The 22,093-nt window shown below is 46.7% G+C and overlaps 1 protein-coding gene across 1 annotated transcript; it reads right to left on the reverse strand.

The window, feature by feature from the left end:
* Positions 1 to 2,052: 2,052 nt before the first annotated feature.
* On the reverse strand, positions 2,053 to 21,478 carry PGLYRP4 (peptidoglycan recognition protein 4). The gene is made up of 9 exons (XM_086392748.1): positions 21,212 to 21,478; positions 20,317 to 20,406; positions 19,305 to 19,412; positions 18,343 to 18,541; positions 16,835 to 16,953; positions 14,959 to 15,111; positions 11,207 to 11,405; positions 5,294 to 5,412; positions 2,053 to 4,139 (listed from the first exon to the last, which is right to left on the reverse strand). The coding sequence occupies exons 2-9, from the start codon at positions 20,363 to 20,365 to the stop codon at positions 3,961 to 3,963; spliced, it is 1,125 nt and encodes a 374-aa protein (XP_086248874.1). The 5' UTR covers positions 20,366 to 20,406; positions 21,212 to 21,478; the 3' UTR covers positions 2,053 to 3,960.
* Positions 21,479 to 22,093: the final 615 nt, after the last annotated feature.

Raw genomic sequence — 22,093 nt, forward strand, 5'->3', positions numbered from 1 at the left:
AATGAGTCCGTTCTACACATCAGGTGGCCAAAGTATTGGAGTTTCAGCTTCAGCATCAGGCCTTCCAGTGAATATTCAGGACTGATTTCCTTTAGGATTGACTGGTTGAATCTCCTTGCAGTCCGAGGGACACTCAAGAGTCTTCTCCAACACCACAGTTCAAAAGCACCAATTCTTTGGCTTTCAGCCTTCCTTATAGTCCAGCTCTCACATTCATACAGACTACTAGAAAAACCAGTCTATAGCAAAATTCAATCTATGGTAACTGGAATATGAGGAGATCCTTCTCACAATCCAGAAATCGAGAACATATATACATTGATTGATGAAACAAACATTGAGCTACCAGGGTGACCCAGTGCTCCTGACACCGTATTAGGAACTGGGGATATGCCAGGGAGAGAAACACACCCTGTGTCTGCCCCATGAGGTCTATATCCTAGGGGGAAAGAGAGACACAAAGCAATCGAATGAACACATCTCTAATGATGATGGCGCTGTGCTGAAAAAGCAGGGCACTGAGCACGTTTGTGAGAAAGTGATGCTGGATTGGGACATAAAAGATGAACAGATGTCTCCCAAAACTAGAGGGGAAGAGTGAGTGCATATGAGCAGACCCTGAGGTTCACAGCTCCATGACTCTTAGAGCACAAACCACCTCCCTCCAGCCCTCTTCTTCTCGCAAGGAAGGGTCTCTCCTCTTGAGGAAGGGAGGAACTTGGTGAATCCGTATATCAGTTCCCTGGCAAGTTCTCCCCACTCCAGAGCACCTACAGATGAAACAACCATGTACTATGTGAAAGCAAGAGCTTCACCTTTAGTCTAAACAGCCTAAAGATATGTGGACATTTGATTCTTTATCTTATTATATCCACAGTCTTCTAAGTTCTTACAATGTAAGTTCCCATCCCTTCTCAACTAGCCTTGCCCAAGGTATTTCAATATCATCATCATTTGATGTGAAAGTAAAAATAGAATGTATAAATTTGGCCTCACAGTAACTAAGATCTAAGCCGAGCTTCCCCAACATTTCTGCAGTGATAGGCACACTCTGAACTGTCCATAGATCACATATGTATCTTGTATATTTCTTATCCCAGACTTGGAATCAATTATTTCTCCAAGAACCTCTGTCCTCCCATCACAAGTAATGATCACCCGACAGTATCCTTTACAAGCGTCATGTTATAAGGGTAATACTAAAGGAAACACACACGGCTCAGGAACTGGTTAGTGTCTGACATTACTTTGAGGGCCTTTTCACCAACCACCAGGAAATTCACACTTGACATGTGAACATCTGGTGAAGTTTGGTGAAGTTTCTCTACCATTTGGTTATTCACTTGTGTTCTTTGTATAGGAAGAGCAGAACGGGGGCTTTTTTCTTTCCCCTTTTTACAGCTTTTCAAATAAATAAGTGGATTCAGGTTTTCCAAAGGTGATCGGTTAGGCATTTTGTATCATTATGAACTTATGAATTTAAATTTAATGAGCTCAGACCCATAGAAATTATTGTTGCTCTCAAAGCTCAGCTTGTCCCATTGGGTAGATAGTAGACATTGGAATTCTCCCATTAGGCAGCAATCTCCCAAGACCTTTTGACCCAAACTGAGAAAATGTTTTTTGGCTTCATTGTTATCTGATATGAGAAAATGTTTCACACTTATCTTGCACATTTTCTATCCCCAGACACAAAATCAGTTGTTTCTCCAAGAACTTTTGATTTCTTTTATTGGGATATTGTAATTTCAGCTCACAATCTGGTGCTAACTTATTGCTACTGGATTGATCATAGTTTCCAGACCTTTCACCAGACAGTGGTTAAAAACGTTAAGATGAAACACTTCATGAGTTCATAAGTACCTCGTGAGTTTATCCTTATATTTCAATTCAAATCCAGGGCTCTGGTATATTACTTAACCTCTTCTTTTTCCACCCTGAGAATCTTACTTTCAAAAACACTGGGGATGATGGAATTAGAATATCACATATTTACTCATTTGTTTGATCCCACATCTCACAGTAAACTTTCATGCAAAAACAATACAAAGATTAGCACCAACAATATAATTACTAAAATAGCTTAAAAGCAAATTTTCAGACACTCTTCTCATTCCCTCCACATTTTTTTTCAGTTCTATAATCTGCTGCATTGTTAGCACTCACAACCATTACATACTATACTCTCACTTTGATAATCTTCATTTAGTCTTAATTTACAAATACACATACATTAATATTTATCTCTGGTCATTATGTTAATGTCTTATTTTGGTTGTTTGAGGTCATTATCTTGTAGATTCCTAAGGAAGGGCTCATGAGACTATATTCCCAGAGTTCTTACATGTTGATGAGACTGTATCTGTGACCTTTGTATTTGAAGCTCAATTTTATTGACTATAAAACCCTTGGATCACATTATCACATTTTTTCCTTACATTTTAAATATATTCTTCCATTTTTTCCCTAGCTGAAAATGTTGTCATAAGTCTGATGACATTTTTCTCTTATTTGTCACATTTTTGGTTTTTATCCTGAATGCCCAAAGGAAATCTTTTATTGAAAACCCGTTAGTTTAATACACCCTGTAATTCATCTTTTTAATACATTCTTTTTAAATCATTTTTTTTAAATACAAAGCAAAGTAAAAGCAAATTTTCAAAACTTTTTTTTCAGGAAGGTTTTCTAGAATTACAGTTTTTGTATTTGTCCTATTCCCTTATTTTCGTTTTCTTGTTTAGGGACTTCAGTTATACATACCTTGTAACTTCTTTGCTTATCAACTATATTGGTTACTTTCCATCTAGTTGTTTTACTCTCGTTTTTTATTTCTTTTGGATTTTTAATTTTTTTCCTTTATTTGATTTTCGTTTTCTTCTAAGGTATTATCTGTTATGTGCATTTACTTTTTATTTTCCTTATTTTGCCTGGTCATTTCTGAAATGGTTATTATATTTCTTACTCTCTCATGAGTTCTATTACCCAATTTCTCATATTTTACACTTGTAGTTAATTTTTCTTTCCTATCTTACATGATTTTCTTGATATTTTTAGCTGGATCTGAAATGCTAGTTTATAAATTTTTATCTCTGAGCATCTCCTGTGTGGGGAGGTGCTGGGTGGCCTGTGTGGACACAGCCTAGGCCTGGGTCTGGAGTAGTGCATGGTCCTGTCCTCACAGGGGTATGGGAGGATGGGGACATGGGACCCTAGAGACAAGCAACCAGAGCCGATTCTGAGCCTCAGATTGGAAAAGAATGGAACAGAGAGAGTGCTGGCAGGATGAGGGACTGCCCAAGGTCCAGCAAATGTTGCCCAAAGAGGGTATGTCCAGCAAATTGGAAAGGGGAGCAGGGACTTGGCCCACTCCCCTTTATTCATCCATTTCTCCAAAAAATATCTGTCTCATCTTCTGAATTCTAGACACTGCTGAAGAACTGAAGACACAGACATGAATGAAACTGGACAACCTCACAGCCCATTGGAGAGAATATCTATAAACAATTACTGCCCTGAAATAAGGGCTGCATTCAGATTCGGGCAAGGCAGCGTGTGAACAGAGAGGAGGGGCTGGGACATTGACCTGGGTCACACTTCATGAAGCTGGGGGCTGCCAGGCAGACGGCAGGGGAAGGCACACCAGGAGAGGGGTGTGCACCAGGGCACAAGAAAGCTCACCTGGCTGAAGACACAGGTGGCAGGGAGAGGAAGGTGAGAAAAGAGGAAGACTGGCCCAGGCTCAGAGGGCTGGGAACATCCAACCACAGGGTTTAAGGGGCTCTGGGAGATGCTGGCAGGAAATGATCATACTAACCTGAGGCAGGAGGGACAGGATGCGGCTGGCAAGGAGAGGATACAGGTGTTGAATCAGAATGGAGAGGAAGGGGAGGACCAGCAGGTGGGGTTGGGGAAGGGGATGGGGGTGGGGACGGGAATGGTCTTGGGCAGAAAAGGGGCTCCCTAGTGTCTGAAATGAGGCCAAGTCTTAATGATGTTGTACAAAGCCCGCCCAGGAGACAGAACGTTGGTCACATCACTGTGCCCCACCAGCAGGTAGTCGGGGACCAGGTGCCCCTTGACCACGGAACACCGGATCAGGTTCTGGGCTGCCTCCAGCGCTGCGGCATTGGGCGGGGAACCTGCAAAACACAGCAGACTCATCAGTTATAGGATTCCCAAGCTTGTTCCAGGGCAGGACACACTCCCAGATCCCCCTAACCCACCTTTACCACCAAACTGGTACATTTCACCTTGCAGACAGATAGAAACCAAGTCAAGACTTTAGATTCCTCAGCATCAAAGTTCTTCCTGAGCCTCAAGAGCAGAGCCTGAGATACAATATGCAATCATTCTGGGGCTGTACAAAGCCTTTAGCCTGGTAGTTCTACAGGGGACAGTCTAACCCCCCAGGGGACCTTTGGCAATTTCTAGAAACACTTTTGGTTGTCACAGTGAGGGGGATGTTGTAGGTATCCAGTAGTTAGAGGCCAGGGATGTTGCTAAGTACGCTACAGTGCACAGGGCAGCCCCAATGAATTATCTGACCTGAAATGTTGATAATGCTGTGGTTGAGCAACCCTGCATTAGCCATGGAGTGTTTTCTTCACCTTCACATTCCCAGCATCATCCCCAGGCATATTCCTGGCTCACCCCTTCCCCTATCCAACGCCCGATTTAGTATTAGCCCCCAGGGACATAGCCTTCTCTTCCCAGAGATTCCACAAAAGGCCCCTGAGCTTAAACAGACTCTGATCAAATCTCTGAGCAATGGCAATTCTCAGCGTGCACTCTGGATGCAGATACGGGGCTCGTCTGTGTGTTTGGCAAATAAGGCAAGTGTCCACATGTGGATGTCATGGTAAAAATTTATCAGAAACATACACAAAAATCTTCTTTCCTTGTCTAATGTGTCTTGGATATCAGAAGAGAGAGGCATTTACTTGGGTGTGAAAGATGTAAATTTAGGGTGGAATTCTGTCTCAGAGGCCACCTCTCACACTGAACTTAGTTCAACATCAGATCTGAGGCGGGCAAGTCCAGCACTGCTTGCTGCTGCTGCTACTGCTAAGTCGCTTCAGTCGTGTCCGACTCTGTGCGACCCCAGAGATGGTAGCCCACCAGGCTCCTCCGTCCCTGGGATTCTCCAGGCAAGAACACTGGAGTGGGTTGCCATTTAAATCCAGCACACACAGCCACTAAAATGATACCTGTGTCTGACACCACTGTCTTTCATGCCAGATGCTTTCCCTCAAATACCACACAATGACCACTACTGCCATAAGCATCCACTTACCAGAGAAGGTGCCCATAAAGGCGAGGCCCAGGGCAATGTCATTGTAGCCAGAGGTGTGGGAACCTTGGACACTCCAGCCTACTCCTTCATAGATGATGCCATCCTGGCCCACAAGGAAGCTAGAGGACAGCCAGGGGAGATGGAGAAGGGCATGAAAGAGAGGCACTCTGAGACTGTTCCATTCATTCATTCATTCTTGTCTACTCATCAGACATTGATTAGCTTATCAAGTTTTAAACACTGTAACAAAAAAGGAGTCCTTGCCAGTGTCATGCTGGTCAGCCAGCTCTCATGGGCATTGATCTCCCACCATGGTTGATCTCAGCCTACCAATGATTTGACAAAAGTCTTAACAACAATCCTCTCTCATGAGCCCATGGGCCTCAGCACAGCACCACTGTCGCAGGTAGCTCACAGACTAGGAAGAGTGACAGCTTTCAACCCCTGCAGCCCTACCTCACCAGTGAAACTGCTGCCCCCAGATGACCTACACCTCCCCTCGACTAAGGTCACGCAAAGAACACTTCCCCAACCTTGCCTTCCCTGGCCTCTCTGTTCAGGAGGTCCTGCCAATCCCTGCCTCTTCAAACACTCTTAGTTTCCATCACACCACACTCTCCCAGTTGCTTCTTCTCTGGCTGCTCCTCATCATCTCATCTTCCTGTGTCCTTCCCTGCACCTAGGGGGTTCCTTGGGATGCAGCCTTAACCCCCCTCTTCTCACTTGACACACTGTCCCAGGACTAACCCATCTACTTCCTTGGCTTCAGCTGCCATCCGGAAAGACCATGAACCCACACCTGGACCCACCTACTCCCCTTGCTGGGCTCCTGATCTTGGTGAGAAATCCCACCATTCCCTCCTCCTACTGGGAATAATTCTGCATAGCAGGGCCCAGCAAAACACATCCTGATGGGCAACAGATGTTGGAGGGAAAGTTTCCTCCTGTCTTGAAAACGGTGTTACTACCAGGGATTGGAGAGAGGAGAGGCAGTCAGCCCAGGAGTACATATCAAGCAGTGGTAAACCCATCTAAGGCAGGGTCCCTGCACATAGCTGTTCTGGGCTTGGGGACAAGTAAGGACTAAAATCCAGCTCCACTAGGGCTCCTTTGATTCACATGCACAAATATGCCATCTGGGTTACTAGAGACCCACCCTAAGATTTAAAATTCTGTGCAGTTGTTTCTGATAGGACTTGTTGTTGTTTTTCAGATGCTAAGTCCAAGATATTAGATAGTATCTAACCCCAAACATCTTATCTTCAGTCTCTGAAAGCATCCTTCAAAAAGTCTCCACTCTTCTGTTAGGTCAGTGTGTTCTTTATAAAAGGATTATAGACTTTGCCATTAGAGAAATCCAAAGGTACTGTCTGGACAGGAGAACACTTCCCCGACCTTGCCTTCCCTCACCTTTCTGTTCCAGAAAGAAACAAAATGGAGTCACTCAGTTGTGTCCGACTCTTTGTGACCCCATGGACTGTAGCCTACCACGCTACTCCATCCATGGGATTTTCCAGGCAATAGTACTGGAGTGGGCTGCCATTTCCTTCTCCAGGGATCTTCCCGACCCAGGGATTGAACCTGGGTCTCCCACATTGTAGACAGATGCTTTACCATCTGAGCCACCAGGGAAGCAGCTATGCTATGCTATGCTAAGTCACTTCAGTCGTGTCTGACTCTGTGCGACCCCATAGACGGCAGCCAACCAGGCTCCCCCGTCCCTGGGATTCTCCAGGCAAGAACACTGGAGTGGGTTGCCATTTCCTTCTCCAATGCATGAAAGTGAAAAGTGAAAGTGAAGTTGCTCAGTCGTGTTCGACTCTTAGCAACCCCATGGATTGCAGCCCACCAGGCTCCTCCATCCATGGGATTTTCCAGGCAAGAGTACTGGAGTGGGGTGCCATTGCCTTCTCCGACCAGGGAAGCAGAGGTCCTGCCAATTCCCACCTCTTCAAACATTCTTAGCTTCCATTGCACCACACTCTCCCAGTTGCTTCTTCTCTGGCTGCTCCCCGTCACCTCATCTTCCTGTGTAAGGAAAGATGTCCTCCCCAAGGAGGCTGATACTTTCCAGATGCAAAGGAGAGTCTAACATGAGGGAGACAAACTTCAGGTTGGTGCTGAACTGAGAGACAGAGCCTAAGCTGAGGAGTGGGAGGTGATTATGTGAAAAAGGCATAATCTTTAGATGCTCCTTTCTACGGGTTTTACAATCTTCCCTGCATTTGATGTTCTATAGTACCTTTTCAGCAGAGCCTTGGTCTCCATCATGTCAATATCTGACCTTTCAAAAGGACACACAGTCACACTACTGTCCATAAAGGAGATAACCAACAACGACCTACTGTATAGCACAGGGAACTATACTTAATATTGTGTGGTCATAACAGACATCCTCTCCAACAACACAAGTGATGACTCTACGCGTGGACATCACCAGATGGTCAACACCAAAATCAGATTGATTATATTCTTTGTAGCCAAAGACGGAAAAGCTGTATACAGTCAGCAAAAACAAGACCAGGAGCTGACTGTGGCTCACACTATGAACTCCTATTGCCAAATTCAGACTTAAATTGAAGAAAGTAGGGAAAACCACTAGAACATTCAGACATGACCTAAATCAAATCCCTTACGATTATACAGTGGAAGTGACAAATAGATTCAAGGGATTAGATTTGCTAGATAGAGTGCCTGAAGAACTATGGATGGAGGTTTGTGACACTATACAGGAGGTGGTGATCAAGACCATCCCCAAGAGAAAGAAATACAAAAAAGGTGAAATGGTTGTCTGAGGAGGCCTTACAAATAGCTGGAAAAGAAAAGAGGCTAAAGTCAAAGGAGAAAAGGAAAAATATACTCATCCAAATGCAGAGTTCCAACGAATAGCAAGGAGAGATAAGAAAGCCTTCCTCAGTGATCAGTGCAAAGAAATAGAGGAAAACAATAGAATGGGAAAGACTAGAGATCTCTTCAAGAAAATTAGAGATACCAAGGGAACAATTCATGCAAATATGGGCATAATAAAGGACAGAAATCATATGGACCTAATAGATAGCATAAGCAGAAGATATTAAGAAGAGGTGGCAAGAATACACAGAAGAACTATACCAAAAAAAGATCTTCATGACCCAAATAACCACGATGGTGTGATCACTCACATACAGCCAGACATCCTGGAGTCAAAAATCAAGTGGGCCTTCAGTTCAGTTCAGTTCAGTCACTCAGTTATGTCCGACTCTTTGCAACCCCATGAATCACAGCACACCAGGCCTCCCTGTCCATCACCAACTCCTGGAGTTCACTCAGATTCACATCCGTCGCGTCGGTGATGCCATACAGCCGTCTCATCCTCTGTCATCCCCTTCTCCTCCTGCCCCCAATCCCTCCCAGCATCAGAGTCTTTTCCAATGAGTCAACTCTTCGCATGAGGTGGCCAAAGTACTGGAGTTTCAGCTTTAGCATCATTCCTTCCAAAGAACACCCAGGACTGATCTCCTTTAGAATGGACTGGTTGGATCTCCTTGCAGTCCAAGGGACTCTCAAGAGTCTTCTCCGACACCACAGTTCAAAAGCATCAATTCTTCGGCACTCAGCTTTCTTCACAGTCCAACTCTCACATCCATACATGACCACTGGAAAAAACCACAGCCTTGACTAGATGGACCTTTTTTGGCAAAGTAATGTCTCTGCTTTTCAATATGCTATCTAGGTTGGTCATAACTTTCCTTCCAAGGAGTAAGCGTCTTTTAATTTCATGGCTGCAGTCACCATCTGCAGTGATTTTGGAGCCCAAAAAAATAAAGTCTGACACTGTTTCCACTGTTTCCCCATCTATTTCCCATGAAGTGATGGGACCAGATGCCATGATCTTCGTTTTCTGAATGTTGAGCTTTAAGCCAACTTTTTCCACTCTCCTCTTTCACTCTCATCAAGAGGCTTTTTATTTCCTCTTCACTTTTTGCCATAAGGGTGGTGTCATCTGCATATCTGAGGTTATTGATATGTCTCCCAGCAATCTTGATTCCAGCTTGTGCTTCCTCCAGCCCAGAGTTTCTCATGATGTACTCTGCATATAAGTTAAATAGGAAGCATCAATATGAACAAAGCCAGTGGAGGTGACGGAATTCCTGTAGAGCTATTTCAAATCTTAAAAGATGATGCTGTTAAAGTGCTGCAGTAAATATGTCAGCAAATTTGAAAAACTCAGCAGTGGCCACAGGACTGGAAAAGGTCAGTTTTCATTCCAATCCAAAAAAAGGCAATGCCAAAGAATGCTCAGACTACCACACAATTGCACACATCTCATACATTAGCAAACTGATGCTCAAAATTCCCCAAGCGAGGCTTCAACAATATGTGAACTGAGAACTTCCAGATGTTCAAGCTGGATTTATAAAAATCAGAGGAACCAGAGATCAAATTGCCAACATCTGTTGAATCACAGAAAAAGCAAGAGAGTTCCAGAAAAATATCTACTTCTGCTTCATTGACTATGCTAAAGCTTTTGACTGTGTGGATTACAACAAACTGGAAAATTCTTACAGAGATGGGAATACCAGACCATGTTGCCTGCCTCCTGAGAAATCTGTATGCAGGTCAAGAAGCAACAGTTAGAACCGGACATGAAAAAATTGACTGGTTCCAAATTGGGAAAGGAGTATATCAAGGCTGCATATTGTCGCCCTGCTTATTTAACTTAAATGCAGAGTACATCATGAAAAATGCCAGGCTGGATGAAGCATAAGCTGGAATCAAGATTGCTGGGAGAAATATCAATAGCCTCAGATATGCAGATGACACTACCATTTTGGCAGAAAGCAAACAGGAACTAAAGGGCCTCTTGATGAAAGTGAAAGAGGAGAGTGAAAAAGCTGGCTTAAAACCCAACTTTAAAAAAGCTAAGATCATGGCATCTGGTCCCATCACTTCATGGCAAATAAATGGGGAAACAATGCAAACAGTAGAGACTTTCATCAAAGCCATAGTTTTCCCAGTAGTCACGTATATTTGGGTTGGACCATAAAGAAAGCTGAGCACTGAAGAATTGATGCTTTTGAACTGTGGTGTTGGAGAAGACTCTTGAGAGTCCCTTGGACTGCAGGGAGACCAAACCAGTCAATCTTAAAGGAAATCAGTTCTGAATATTCATTGGAAGGACTGATGCTAAAGCTGAAGCTCCAATCCTTTGGCCACCCAATGTGAAGAACTGACTCATCTGAAAAGACCCTAAAGTTGGGAAAGATTGAAGGCAGGATGAGAAGGGGATGACAGAGGGTAGGATGGTTGGATGACATCACCGACTCAATGGACATGAGTTTGACCAAGCTCTGGGAGTTGGTTATGGACAGGGAAGTCTGGCATGCTGCAGTCCATGGAGTCTCAAAGTGTCAGACACAACTGAGTGACTGAACTGAACTGAATAACTTATAAGGGAAAAGAATCTGAAAAAGAATATATATGTATGTATAAAACTGAATCACTTAGCTGTACACCTGAAACTAACAAAACATTATAAACAGCTATACTTCAATTAAAATAATAAAGACACACATTTTGAGAATGTGCTCAAGGGAGATGACCACCCCTTAGCTACATCCTAAATAAGGCCTACCCAGGGCTTGGTGAGGAATCCTTGAGTGAGAAGGACCACCTCTCCTATGCTGCTGCTACTGCTGCTGCTGCTAAGTCGCTTCAGTTGTGTCCGACTCTCTGCGACCCCATAGACGGCAGCCTACCAGGCTCCTCTGTCCATGGGATTTTCCAGACAAGAGTACTGGAGTGGGTTGCCATTGCCTTTTCCGCTCCTATGCTGGGCTCTCAGCAAATATTAGCTCCTCTTCTCACTCCTTTCACAGGCTCAGTATCCACCCCCATGGGAAGAGAAGCCTTCACAGCCTCAGGCACACTTACTTGTACCCAATATCACACGACTCCCATCTATCCATGAAGGAGGACTGGATATCTTGGACCAGCACACGGCATTCATCAGACTTGTTGCAGGTTCGCCCCGCGGTGTGGATAATGATGACATACTGAGCTGGCTGGTTCATCTTGGGGCAGTGGGCCTCCCTGGCATCCCAAGCAGACCGCTGGACAATAAGTGGGCAAGCTGTAGTGGGGCAAAAAATGGATGTGAGGATTTATTGTGCCTGCTCAGGTCACCCACGTCACTACTGAACATCCTGCCCACCCTCTTGGCATCCTGCCCTGACCATGACTACGGACCTGGAGAGCCCAGCAGCTCCTGGTGGCCTATCTGGGAACAGGAATTGCGTTCAAGATGCAGGAGCTAAGAATCACCAGTTACAACCCCAAAAATCAGAACCCAAAGGACAATGGGAATGTTGATCTTGAGGGGACATGGATGCTTTATCCCAAGTGCAAAGTATACTTATTTATCTGAACAACTGTCGTGTGTGTGTGTGTGTGTATGTGTGTGTAACAAGGTCTTTTTGGAGAAATCAATTGAATTTTCATCTGAAAACATGTCTTTAAGAATCACTTGTAACCTGTGGCGGATTCATTTTGATATTTGGCAAGACTAATACAATTATGTAAAGTTTCAAAATAAAATAAAATTAAAAAAAAAAAAAAGAATCACTTGTAGTCCACAAAACTCTGTCAGTGTAAGCAATTATTAACACTGACAGATGACACCATCCAAAGGCAGAGACCAAACTCACTCCAAGGTCTAATACAAAATTCCAATTTTCTTTAAAATTCTATTTAAGTCCAAGAAAAGGTGAATAGTGCCTATTAACTATACTGTTTGTTTAGGCCACACCATGTGGCTTGTGGGATCTAAGTTCCCTAACCAGGGATCAAACCGGGACCCCCAGGAGTGAAAGCACAGAGCCCTAACCACTGGACCACCAGGAAACACCCTTCTAATTGTCCTGGTTTTGATGTTGCTGCTTGTTAAACTCCAAATCTGCTTTTAATCTTCCTTGAATTATGTTAAACTCTTCCTTTAAGTCAATACAAGTAATACCTTAAGCTCTTTGGTCTATTAATGCAGCTCTATTGGTAATTTTTGTATTTAGAAAGGTGTGCATTTGTGCCTTGTGTTTGTATACCCTATCCCTCGCCAGGCTTTTTCCCCCTCATAGCACTTTCACCACTTCACCATGGAGCACACCAACTATCTCACTTGTTTGTGTTCTTATTGTGTTTCTCTACCATCTTGATGGAAACTTCACGAGGGCACTGCTGTTGCATGTTTGCTCTCTTGATACATCCTCAGTGACGCGCAGGTGCTCAGTAAGTAACTGATGTAGAAATGAGTGAACACACGGCGGACTATGCAGAGTGCCGTGCCTCTATCACTCTAGGAATCTGAGGGGCAAGTAGGTGACCTGGAGGGTCCCTCTCAAGGTTTGCCAGCCCTAATGTTTCAGAGAGTTGGGTGACCAGTTGCCTATCAGAGGACTCCAGTGAAAAAGACAGCTTCTTCAATAAGTGGTGCTGGGAAAACTGGACAGCTACGTGTAAAAGAATGAAATTAGAACACTTCCTAACATCATACACAAAAATAAACTCAAAATGGATTAAAGGCGTAAATGCAAGGCCAGAAGCTATAATGTTCTTAGAGGAAAACATAGACAGTACACTCTTTGACATAAATTGCAGCAAGATTCTCTCTGACCCACCTCCTAAATTAATGGAAATAAAAACAAAAACAAACAAGTGGAAACTAATAAAACTTAAAAGCTTTTGCACAACAAAGGAAACTAGACAACATGAAAAGATAAACAGCAGAATGGGAGAAAATAATTGCAAACGAAGCAACTGACAAAGGGTTCAGTTCAGTTCAGTTCAGTCGCTCACTCGTGTCTGACTCTTTGTGACCCCATGGACTGCAGCACTCCAGGCCTCCCTGTCTGTCATCAACTCCTGGAGTTTACTCAAACTCATGTCCGTTGAGTTGGTGATGCCATCCAACCATCTCATCCTCTGTTGCCCCCTTCTCCTTCCGCCTTCAATCTTTCCCAGCATCAGGGTCTTTTCAAATGAGTCAGCTCTTCACATCAGGTAGCCAAAGTATTGGAGTTTCAGCTTCAACATCAGTCCTTCCAATGAATATTTATTTCCTTTAGGATGGACTAGTTGGATTTCCTTGTAGTCCAAGGGACTCTCAAGAGTCTTTTCCAACACCACAGTTCAAAAGCATCAATTCTTCAGTGCTCAGCTTTCTTTATAGTCCAACTCTCACATCCATACATGACTGCTGGAAAAACCATAGCCTTGACTAGATGGACCTTTGTTGGCAAAGTAATGTCTCTGTTTTTTAATATGCTATCTAGGTTGGTCATAAATTTCCTTCCAAGGAGCAAGTTTCTTTTAATTTCATGGCTGCAGTCACCATCTGCAGTGATTTTGGAGCTCCAAAAAATAAAGTCTGACACTGTTTCCACTGTTTCCCCAGACAAAGGGTTAACCTCAAAAATACATAAGCAGCTCATACAGCTCAACATCAGAAAAACAAGCAACCCAATTAAAAAAAAAATGGCAGACATTTCTCCAAAGAAGACATACAGATGGGAAATAAACACATGAAAAGATGCTCACATCACTAGTTATGAGAAAAATACAAACCAAAACTCCTGTGATGTATCACTCATATCAGTCAGAATAGCCATCATCAAAGAATCTACAAACAGTAAATGCTGGAGAAGGTATGGAGAAAAGGGAACCCTGCTGCACTGTTGGTGGGAATGTAAATAGATACAGCCATTATGGAAGACAAATGGAATAGTATGCAGACTCCTTAAAAATCTAGGAATAAATCTACCATATGACCCAGAAATTCCACTACTGGGCATATACCCCAAGAAAACCACAATTATAAAAGACACAAGTACCCTAATGTTCACTGAAGCAATATTTACAACAGCCAAGACATGGAAGCAACCTAGATGTCCATCAACAGATGAGTTTGTATTAAAAGAAAAAAAAGGTTGTGGTACATTTACACAATGGAATATTATTCAGCCATAACAAGGAATGAATCTGAGTCAGTAGCAGGGAGATAGATAAAGCTAGAGCTTCTTATACAGAGTGAAGTAAGTCAGAAAGACAAAAATGGGTATCATATAGTAACATATATATATGGAATCTAGAGGAATGGTACTGATGAACCTAGTAGAGAACAGACTTGTACACACAGCAGAGGACGATGAGGGTGGGACAAATTGAGAGAGTAGCATTGATATATATACACCATCATCGGTAAAACAGACAGTGGGAAGTTGCTAAATAACCCAGAGAGCCCAGCCCGGCACATTGTGATGACCTAGAGGGCTGGGGGGTGGGGAGGGATATATATAATTATGACTGATTCACATCGTCTTATGGCAGAAACCAACACAAAATTGTAAAGCAATTTTCCACCAATTAAAAAATAATTTTAAAAAAAAGAACAACTCCAGTGAGAGCCTGACTGAAAAAGTCACATCCAATGACATTTGGAAGTGAGTGGGAGTGAATGGGAGGGAGGTCCAGTAAGACTCAAGGTCTTAGGGACTTCCCTGGGGGTTCAGTGATTAACACTCTGTACTTCCAAGGAAGGCAACCTGAGTTTGATCCGTGGTCAGGGAACTAAGATCTCATATGCCTTGCAGCACTGCCAAAAAAAAAATTTTTTTTAAGACTGAAAGTCTTACCTTCCTTGAGACTTGCATTCTGCTGAGGGGACAGGCAGCTCTCGCCTTTCACAAGGAGTGGCTGAACATACACGGGTGACAGGTGGCCCTTGCAGACAGCAGAGGAGATCAAACCTTCCATGGCTGACAGGGCGGCAGGGCTAGGGCTGTGGCCTGGAAGAGAGTGATCTTAGGAAGCCTCGATCTGGCCTGAGTTGCAGAGTTCTGTGGGGGAGGACGAGATGTCTTGCTAGCCCCCACATAGCTGATGAAGGGGGAGGAAGGGAAACAGGCTCATCCTGAGCGTCGGACAGCTTGGAACTCAAGGGTCTGTCTGGACAGAGCTTTGGTGATGAGAAAGACCTTTCCCAAAGACCCACTGAGACTTCATTCATCTGTCTCCCTGGGAAAGAGCTGGATGGCAGCCCCATGTTCACGAATGCCCCCTGGCTGCATTAGGGTTCCCATCACTAGGGCCCTTCCAGGCATGTGCCAGCCTCTCTGTCTGCCGTGACCACTGTAATCCTCACATCAAGCCTGTGAGGCAGATGCTATGATGAACCCCACTATTCACAAAGAGGAACTTGAGGTTGCCAAGAAGTACTGAGCTCAAGATCCCACAGCTCACAAGGTAACACCCAGGGGCAAAGAGTGGTCACAGAAACCAGCCAAGTTGAACATCGAGACTCCTCTGGCAAACCAGAAGCTGCCCTGGAGCAGAAATGGAAGGGATGAGCTTGTGTTCCTCTCCTTATGGCTATGTCACCTGGGTTACTTACCTCTCTGAAACTTAGGCTGTACCTACTGTAATTGTCAGAGAAAGCAATGGCACCCCACTCCAGTACTCTTGCCTGGAAAATCCATGGATGGAGGAGCCTGGTAGGCTGCAGTCCATGGGGTCACTAAGAGTCGGACACGACTGAGTGACTTCACTTTCACTTTTCACTTTCACGCATTGGAGAAGGAAATGGCAACCCACTCCAGTGTTCTTGCCTGGAGAATCCCAGGGACGGGGAAGCCTGGTGGGCTGCCGTCTCTGGGGTCGCACAGAGTCAGACACGACTGAAGCGACTTAGCAGTAGCGGAACTGTAATTGTAGTCATGAAACTTATCTGGGCCATCTCAAAAGATATTGAGAGGGGGCCATGAGAAACTAGACGTGCAGAGGCTTTGCTAAACTGTTGTTATTTAGTCGCAAAATCATGTCTGACTCTTTTGAGACCCCATGGACTGTAGCCTGCCAGGCTCCTCTGTCCATGGGATTTCCCAGGCAAGAATACTGAAATGGGCTGTCATTCCCTTCTCCAGCAGATATTCCCAACCCAGGAATTGAACCCTCATCTCCTGCATTGCAGGTGAGTTCTTTATCACTGAGTCAGCAGGGAAGCCCACTTATTAACTGAAAACATTCAGAAATTCAATGGATGTATGTTGGGATGCAGGTGGGCAGGGTGGCAGTAAGACTAGAGGACTGTGAAGGGGACTTGGGTTTGGAATCCCAACATGGCTTTTAAAAATTGCACAGAAAATCTCAGAGAGAGAGAGAGAGAGATGGAAGGAGGAAGTGGCTGGCCAGAAGCCAGGCCTGATGCTACAGAAGCATCTGAGCTAGAGAGAAGGTGTTCTAGTCTTTGATGCAAGAGTGAGAGTTGGAGCCCGGATCCTCCCAAGACCAGAGCGGGAGCAGAACTAGGGTGTGGGAGGAAGGATGGAGAGCCTTCCCTGAGGGGTGGCCAGAGGGCGAGGAGGCGGGGAGGAAGCCAGAGCAGGGGGAGGAAGACCGTTCACCAAAGTCAGGGGAGAAAATTCCAGGAGAGGGTGTGAGGAGGGTGGAGAGACAGTGTGAGACAAAGAACTAGCTAACTCTATGGAGAAGGACAGCTGGGGTGACCATTACCTTTGCTGGTGCCAAAGAAGGCGAGGCCCAGGGAAATATTGTTGTAGCCCTGGGTGTGCACACCTTGGACATTCCAGCCAACACCTTCATACACCCTGCCATCATCCCCAACCAGGAAGCTGTGGAGAGGGAAATCCAGGCTTGGTGGCTGGCCCCAGGCACACCCCTGCAAGAGGAACCCCAACCTAGCCTCCTAAGGGAGAAGGGCCAAACCAAGTTCATTAGAGGGAATTTGCATGGATTCATCCGAGACAATGGATAGACAAAGTGACTTACACTCATCCTTAGAAGGACCACTCCCACACTCCTCATCCCATCCCCAGTTCAGATGCTGGGTTTTATATAAATCATCCTGCACACGTGAAAGGGAAGGGGTCCTGGAGCTGCCACCCAGAGGCTCCCCCAGACCCAACCAAACAATGTAAGATTCTTCTCGGCCTCTACACTTCCTCAAACATGGCTCTCCTCCTGCTTCCAAAATGCTGTGTGTCTGTGATCTCCACACAGGCTGTTTGTGTGATTTCTCTCGGCTAGGGTAACCTCTTACATAGACTTCCCAGGAGGTAGCACCTCAAACAAGGATGTGGACGCAGGCAGTTTATTTGGGAAGAGACCCCAGAAGCCAGACTGAAGGGGCCAGAAGAGTGAGCCAGGAAGAACCACGACAATGTGTGAAGAATTGGGTTGGCTTCCCCATGGACACCTGGGGCTCAGCACCCCGTTCCTTGACATGTGACCTTCCAAGGAGAGAAGTACTTAAAATTGCCCCTTCAGAGGGCTGGGGACTAAGAAGTTAGCCACAAAGCCTGCCCTCCCGGGGGTTCACCGTCAGGGGCTTGGATGAAAGCGTGAAGCAGAAAAGCAGAGAGATGCAGGTGCTCTTGAGGTGGGAAGCCATTCCCACACACAGGAATCGTCCACAATGCACTGACATCAGAGGTGGGTGAGGAACTTGGTCCTGGGCACTGGGAGGGCCTGCTAGAGTGACCATCAGGGGAAGACATGGATGCCTCGCTCAATAAGGTGAAAGCCCCAACACGCACTGTAGTGGAAGGATCAGAGGGCAAAGGGGCAATCCTGAGTCAGCTTGGGCCACATAACTTAGCAGCAGTGTGACCTTGATCCCCTTCCTTGGTCCCCCCGCCTGTAACATGGAGATGGTGACACCCACCCAGCCAACCTCACACTTTGTCAGGGGGCAAACGCACCCATGCACCCACATACGGGGAAGCCATTCCTAACCTGCGATGTGCTCTGTGAACCATTAGGAGGCGAACAGAAAGTACAGTCATCACTTAAAACTTCCTTGCTTCCTTTTAAGAGAGCTCAAAGTCAAGAACCTCACAGAAAATTTCAAAGGCTTTGGAATTTTATAGGATATTTTTTCATTGCACTCATTATTAACCAGCTACAACCACAACCCAGAAAATGAGGGAAACAGAGAAGAGAGGGGTGAGGGAGGCATCCTTAGGAGCGCTGGGTCACACGCCCCCAGCCCAGCCTCTTACTTGTAGGCTACGTCACACCAGCCGTTGCGCACATGATGGCCCTGCAGCTCCCGCAGCCTCTGACTGCACGAGGTCTGGTTTTGACAGTCCAGCCCAGGAACGTGGTGCGTGACAAGGAAGTCCACCGGCAGGGCCAGCTGGGCACTGCAGCCAATGGCGTCTGCCCCCCACTGCTTGCGAGACACCATGGTGGAGACACCTGCAGGGGAGCCGTGCGGGTGTCACTTGGCACACCCTGCTCCACTGTTGCCACCTTGGGCCCCTGGGCCACATGCACCAGCTGAGGCCAGTTCTGCCCCGTGGTGGCTGAAGAAGAGCTGCAGGAGGAGGCCTTCTGTGGTCAGACAGGCACAGCCTCCTCTCCTTGCCTCTGTGTTTCCATTTCACTACTCACGCCAATGCAGGGACTGCGCCTGCCCAGAGCAGCCTAGGTGCTTGGCCCCCACACCTGGATGACCTTCTCTGGTTGAGGGTCCCTCCCTGCTCTGCTCCAGGAAGACTTTCATGTCACCATTGCCCCAGGGAAAGCCCCCAGGGGCCCCTCTCAGTTCCACCCCTGCGCTACTGCCCTCCATGTGCTCCAGGCTCACTGACAGTTTCTTCTGGGACTCTGCTTCTTTCGCCCTGCTCCCAGCGCTCCCGGAGGGGGGCATTTCCTCCTCAACCTGGGGGGCCCTCCAGGCAGGGCCAGTGACTCCCCTTCAGTCTGAGGACTCCCGAGGGCAAAGTGCAAGTCTCCAACCTCAGACTAGGGGGGCCTGAATGCAAAGACTGCACCTCCCCTTCCTGGGTTTCTGGCCCCTCCCAGCAGCACTCCCACTTCCCCTTTCCCCCCTCTTCCCTCCCTGCCAAGGCCTAAGACAACCCACCCAGGTGTTCCTGTGTCTCAGCCCCAACCACCCCATCCCACCATTAAGTGCCTGGTCCCAAGAGAAACCCAGCTGGTCCTCAAACCTCCTCACCACTGAGACCCCGTTTGTCTTTTTCAATGAGCTGGGAGATGTTGCCAAGCAGGTCCTGAAGTCCCTTGGACAGGTGTTTATCTTGTATTTTATCCCAGGAGGAATCACCTGTAAAGGAACATTCCATTTCGCATCAGCCCTCGGTACCAGTCCTTTGCGTGGCAGAGGCTCAGGCTCCTCTCCACAACCTTCTGCCTCCCCAGATCTCTGAGTCCTTTCAGAAAGCCCCTCTGGGGCCAGAGGACCACCTCCAGCAGTACCATGAGGCATGGTTTTCTCCAACACCAGCTCCAGGTAACCTAGGAAGTTAGTTAAACAGACAAGGGCAGGGGGTCGGAAATACTGTCCTTTTCTCATGAGCCACATACAACTGGCAAAATCAACAACAACAAAAACCACCTGGAAATGCATCCAGGCTCTTCAACACCACAGTCTTTCCTTGTAAGCATTTTGCCTAATGGAAGCAATGGGGCAGATTGTGCACAGAAGGGACTGGAGTTCCCTGCACAAATCAAGTCAGTTCCTCTGGGATTGATTTTGGGGGCATTTGCTATGCCCATGCTCCTGTGGGAGGGACTTTGGGGATTTCAACAGATTCCCACCCCGAAGGAACTTTCTCTTACTGACAACCATAAACCCCAGTCATAGGCTGACATAATATTGCAAATAGAATCATTGCCCCATTGCTCAAGTGCTAAGTCCTTCCAGTGCATTTTCCCATTCTATTCTCACGATAAATATAGATCATAACCTTATCTCAGGCTTCAGGTGGGAAAATTAAGCTTTCCAGAGGTGACTAACTTGTTTAAAATCATTGCTGGAGGCAGGGCAAGGATTTTCACCCAGGTCTACGGACTCCAAGTTCTGTGCTCTAAATGCAAAGCTGTCCTCCTCCTGCTGCTCTGGCTTTCTATCAGCCTCCTAAGGGAGAGCAGGCATTTAAAGATTTCTTGTTACGAGACTGTAGGATGATCCTTCTTAGTTACTCTCTAAGCCAATGAAGAAAACTCACCCCAGGCCCCGAGACCCAGAGTGGAGAAGACAAGAAGCCACCATAGCATCTTCACGTGATTCCAGGACACGGACAGGAGAGGCCTCAGCTCTACGAAAGACAATGATGGTTACCCCAACTGTGCTCACCCCTCAAATGGGGCACCCACCCTACTGCATGGCCCCTTCTGCCCTCCTGAAGGTTAGCACCTGAATAGGCTTCTCTGGGTCCCCAGCACACGTCAGGCGCTCATTGGATGGGGAAACACTCCCATCCTGTTTCCCTGGGCAACCAGATCTCATTGAGTGCCTACCATGTGTGAGGCCTGAGTAGACACTCGCACATGCTTTATTTAATCCTCACACCAAGCCTGCAATCTAGGGTTGCTAACCCCCACTCTTATAGAAGAGGGCTATAAGGTCCAGGGCTGAAAGTGAAAGTGAAGGTTGCTTAGTCATGTCTGACTTTTTGCGACCCCATGGACTGTAGCCCACCAGGCTCCTCTATTCATGGAATTCTCCAGGCCAGAATATTGGAGTGAGTAGCCATTCCCTTCTCCAGGAGATCTTCCCAACCTGGGCATCTAACCAAGGTCTCCTGCATTGCAAGTGGATTCTTTACCAGTTGAGCTACCAGGGACCGGGGGTAGCAGAATGGAAAAATACAAACTCACTTCGATGGGTCTAATGCAGAGAATTTCTTCCCAGCTGGGGATAGACTGCGATTGGGAAGAGGAGTGTATATAAGAGTTGGAGCGGGGGTTGGGGGGTGGTCCTATTTCCAGAGCAGAGCAAAAATCCTGATCTTTACACTCCATTTGGTAGAGTCCAGTCCTTCTGATAAGAGAGGGCTTCTCAAGAAGAAACATAGCTACACACACACACACACACACACACAGAAATACATGTGGAAATACCTGTGGGTCCCTTGCTATCCCAGCTCCACAGGTCAAGCTGCGGCCGGCTCACCCCTCATTGGCTGGCAGGGCCTCCTTTCAGGCTTGGCCTCTGGCCCTGCCCTCCTCCTCGGCCTTCACCCTCCCGGGCACTAGAGGGCACTCTTGCCCCGGGAACGGAGGCTGGGCCCTGGTTTTTCAGAGAGAAGAGCAAAGCCAGGAGCCCTAAAAAAAGGGGGAGAGGAGGAGGGCCAGGCTCTGAGCGGCTCCCTCTAACCGAGAAGAATCAAGACCAGACAGGTGCTGACAACAGGGACCCGCCCTGTGAATAATCCCAGATACCTCCTCCCTGGGAAAGGGTGCGGCTGCCCAAGGCTCCTAGGAAGCCTGGCGAACCCAGGGGTGCCTGTGGGACCTGGGGGTCACATACTGACCTCTGGGAACTTTCTGCCTGTGGGGACAGATCTGCTCCAGGAGTCTGAAGGTTCTGGATGGAGGTTGCTCCCCAACCCCCACCTCCCACCCCTTTCCATCAGCCCCACCAGCAGCGGCAGATAAAGTCGAAAAGTGTATCCCAGAAGGTGACGTGCATATGTGCTTATCGCTAGAACTGATTCCCACTCTGTGGCCAAGGGGCCCATTCACCCACCACCCACACCTCAGCATCAGACTGTCACCCACCCAAAAAGCCTCCCACAAGCCAAGACACTCCAGCCCCTCAGCCGCTGTCAGCCCAAAGCCACAGTTATCACCTCACATGTTTCACGTTTACTTACAGTCTGAGGCTCTGGTGTTGGGAGCCCTTGAGTCTTCGTGGAGGAAACTTCACGTGACACCTTGTGTGCATGCCATAGGACATGTGTCTCCATGGGGACCTGCAGGAGCTCCCTCCGCTCCATGGGT

This window comes from Bos grunniens, chromosome 3, assembly GCF_055505025.1.
Source record: "Bos grunniens cultivar Pamir isolate PY7600 chromosome 3, Bosgru_T2T1.0, whole genome shotgun sequence".
In the NCBI taxonomy this organism is placed as follows: domain Eukaryota; kingdom Metazoa; phylum Chordata; class Mammalia; order Artiodactyla; family Bovidae; genus Bos; species Bos grunniens.

What these genes read in the sequence shown, in the direction of transcription:
- PGLYRP4 (XM_086392748.1), bottom strand. Translation starts at nt 20,365, where the DNA reads ATGCTATGGTGGCTTCTTGTCTTCTCCACTCTGGGTCTCGGGGCCTGG. An exon ending in CTTCTTTGGCACCAGCAAAG is followed by an intron (nt 15,112 to 16,834) that starts GTAATGGTCACC and finishes ACTCTCTTCCAG; the next exon opens with GCCACAGCCCTAGCCCTGCC. An exon ending in GAATGCAAGTCTCAAGGAAG is followed by an intron (nt 11,406 to 14,958) that starts GTAAGACTTTCA and finishes GCCCCACTACAG; the next exon opens with CTTGCCCACTTATTGTCCAG.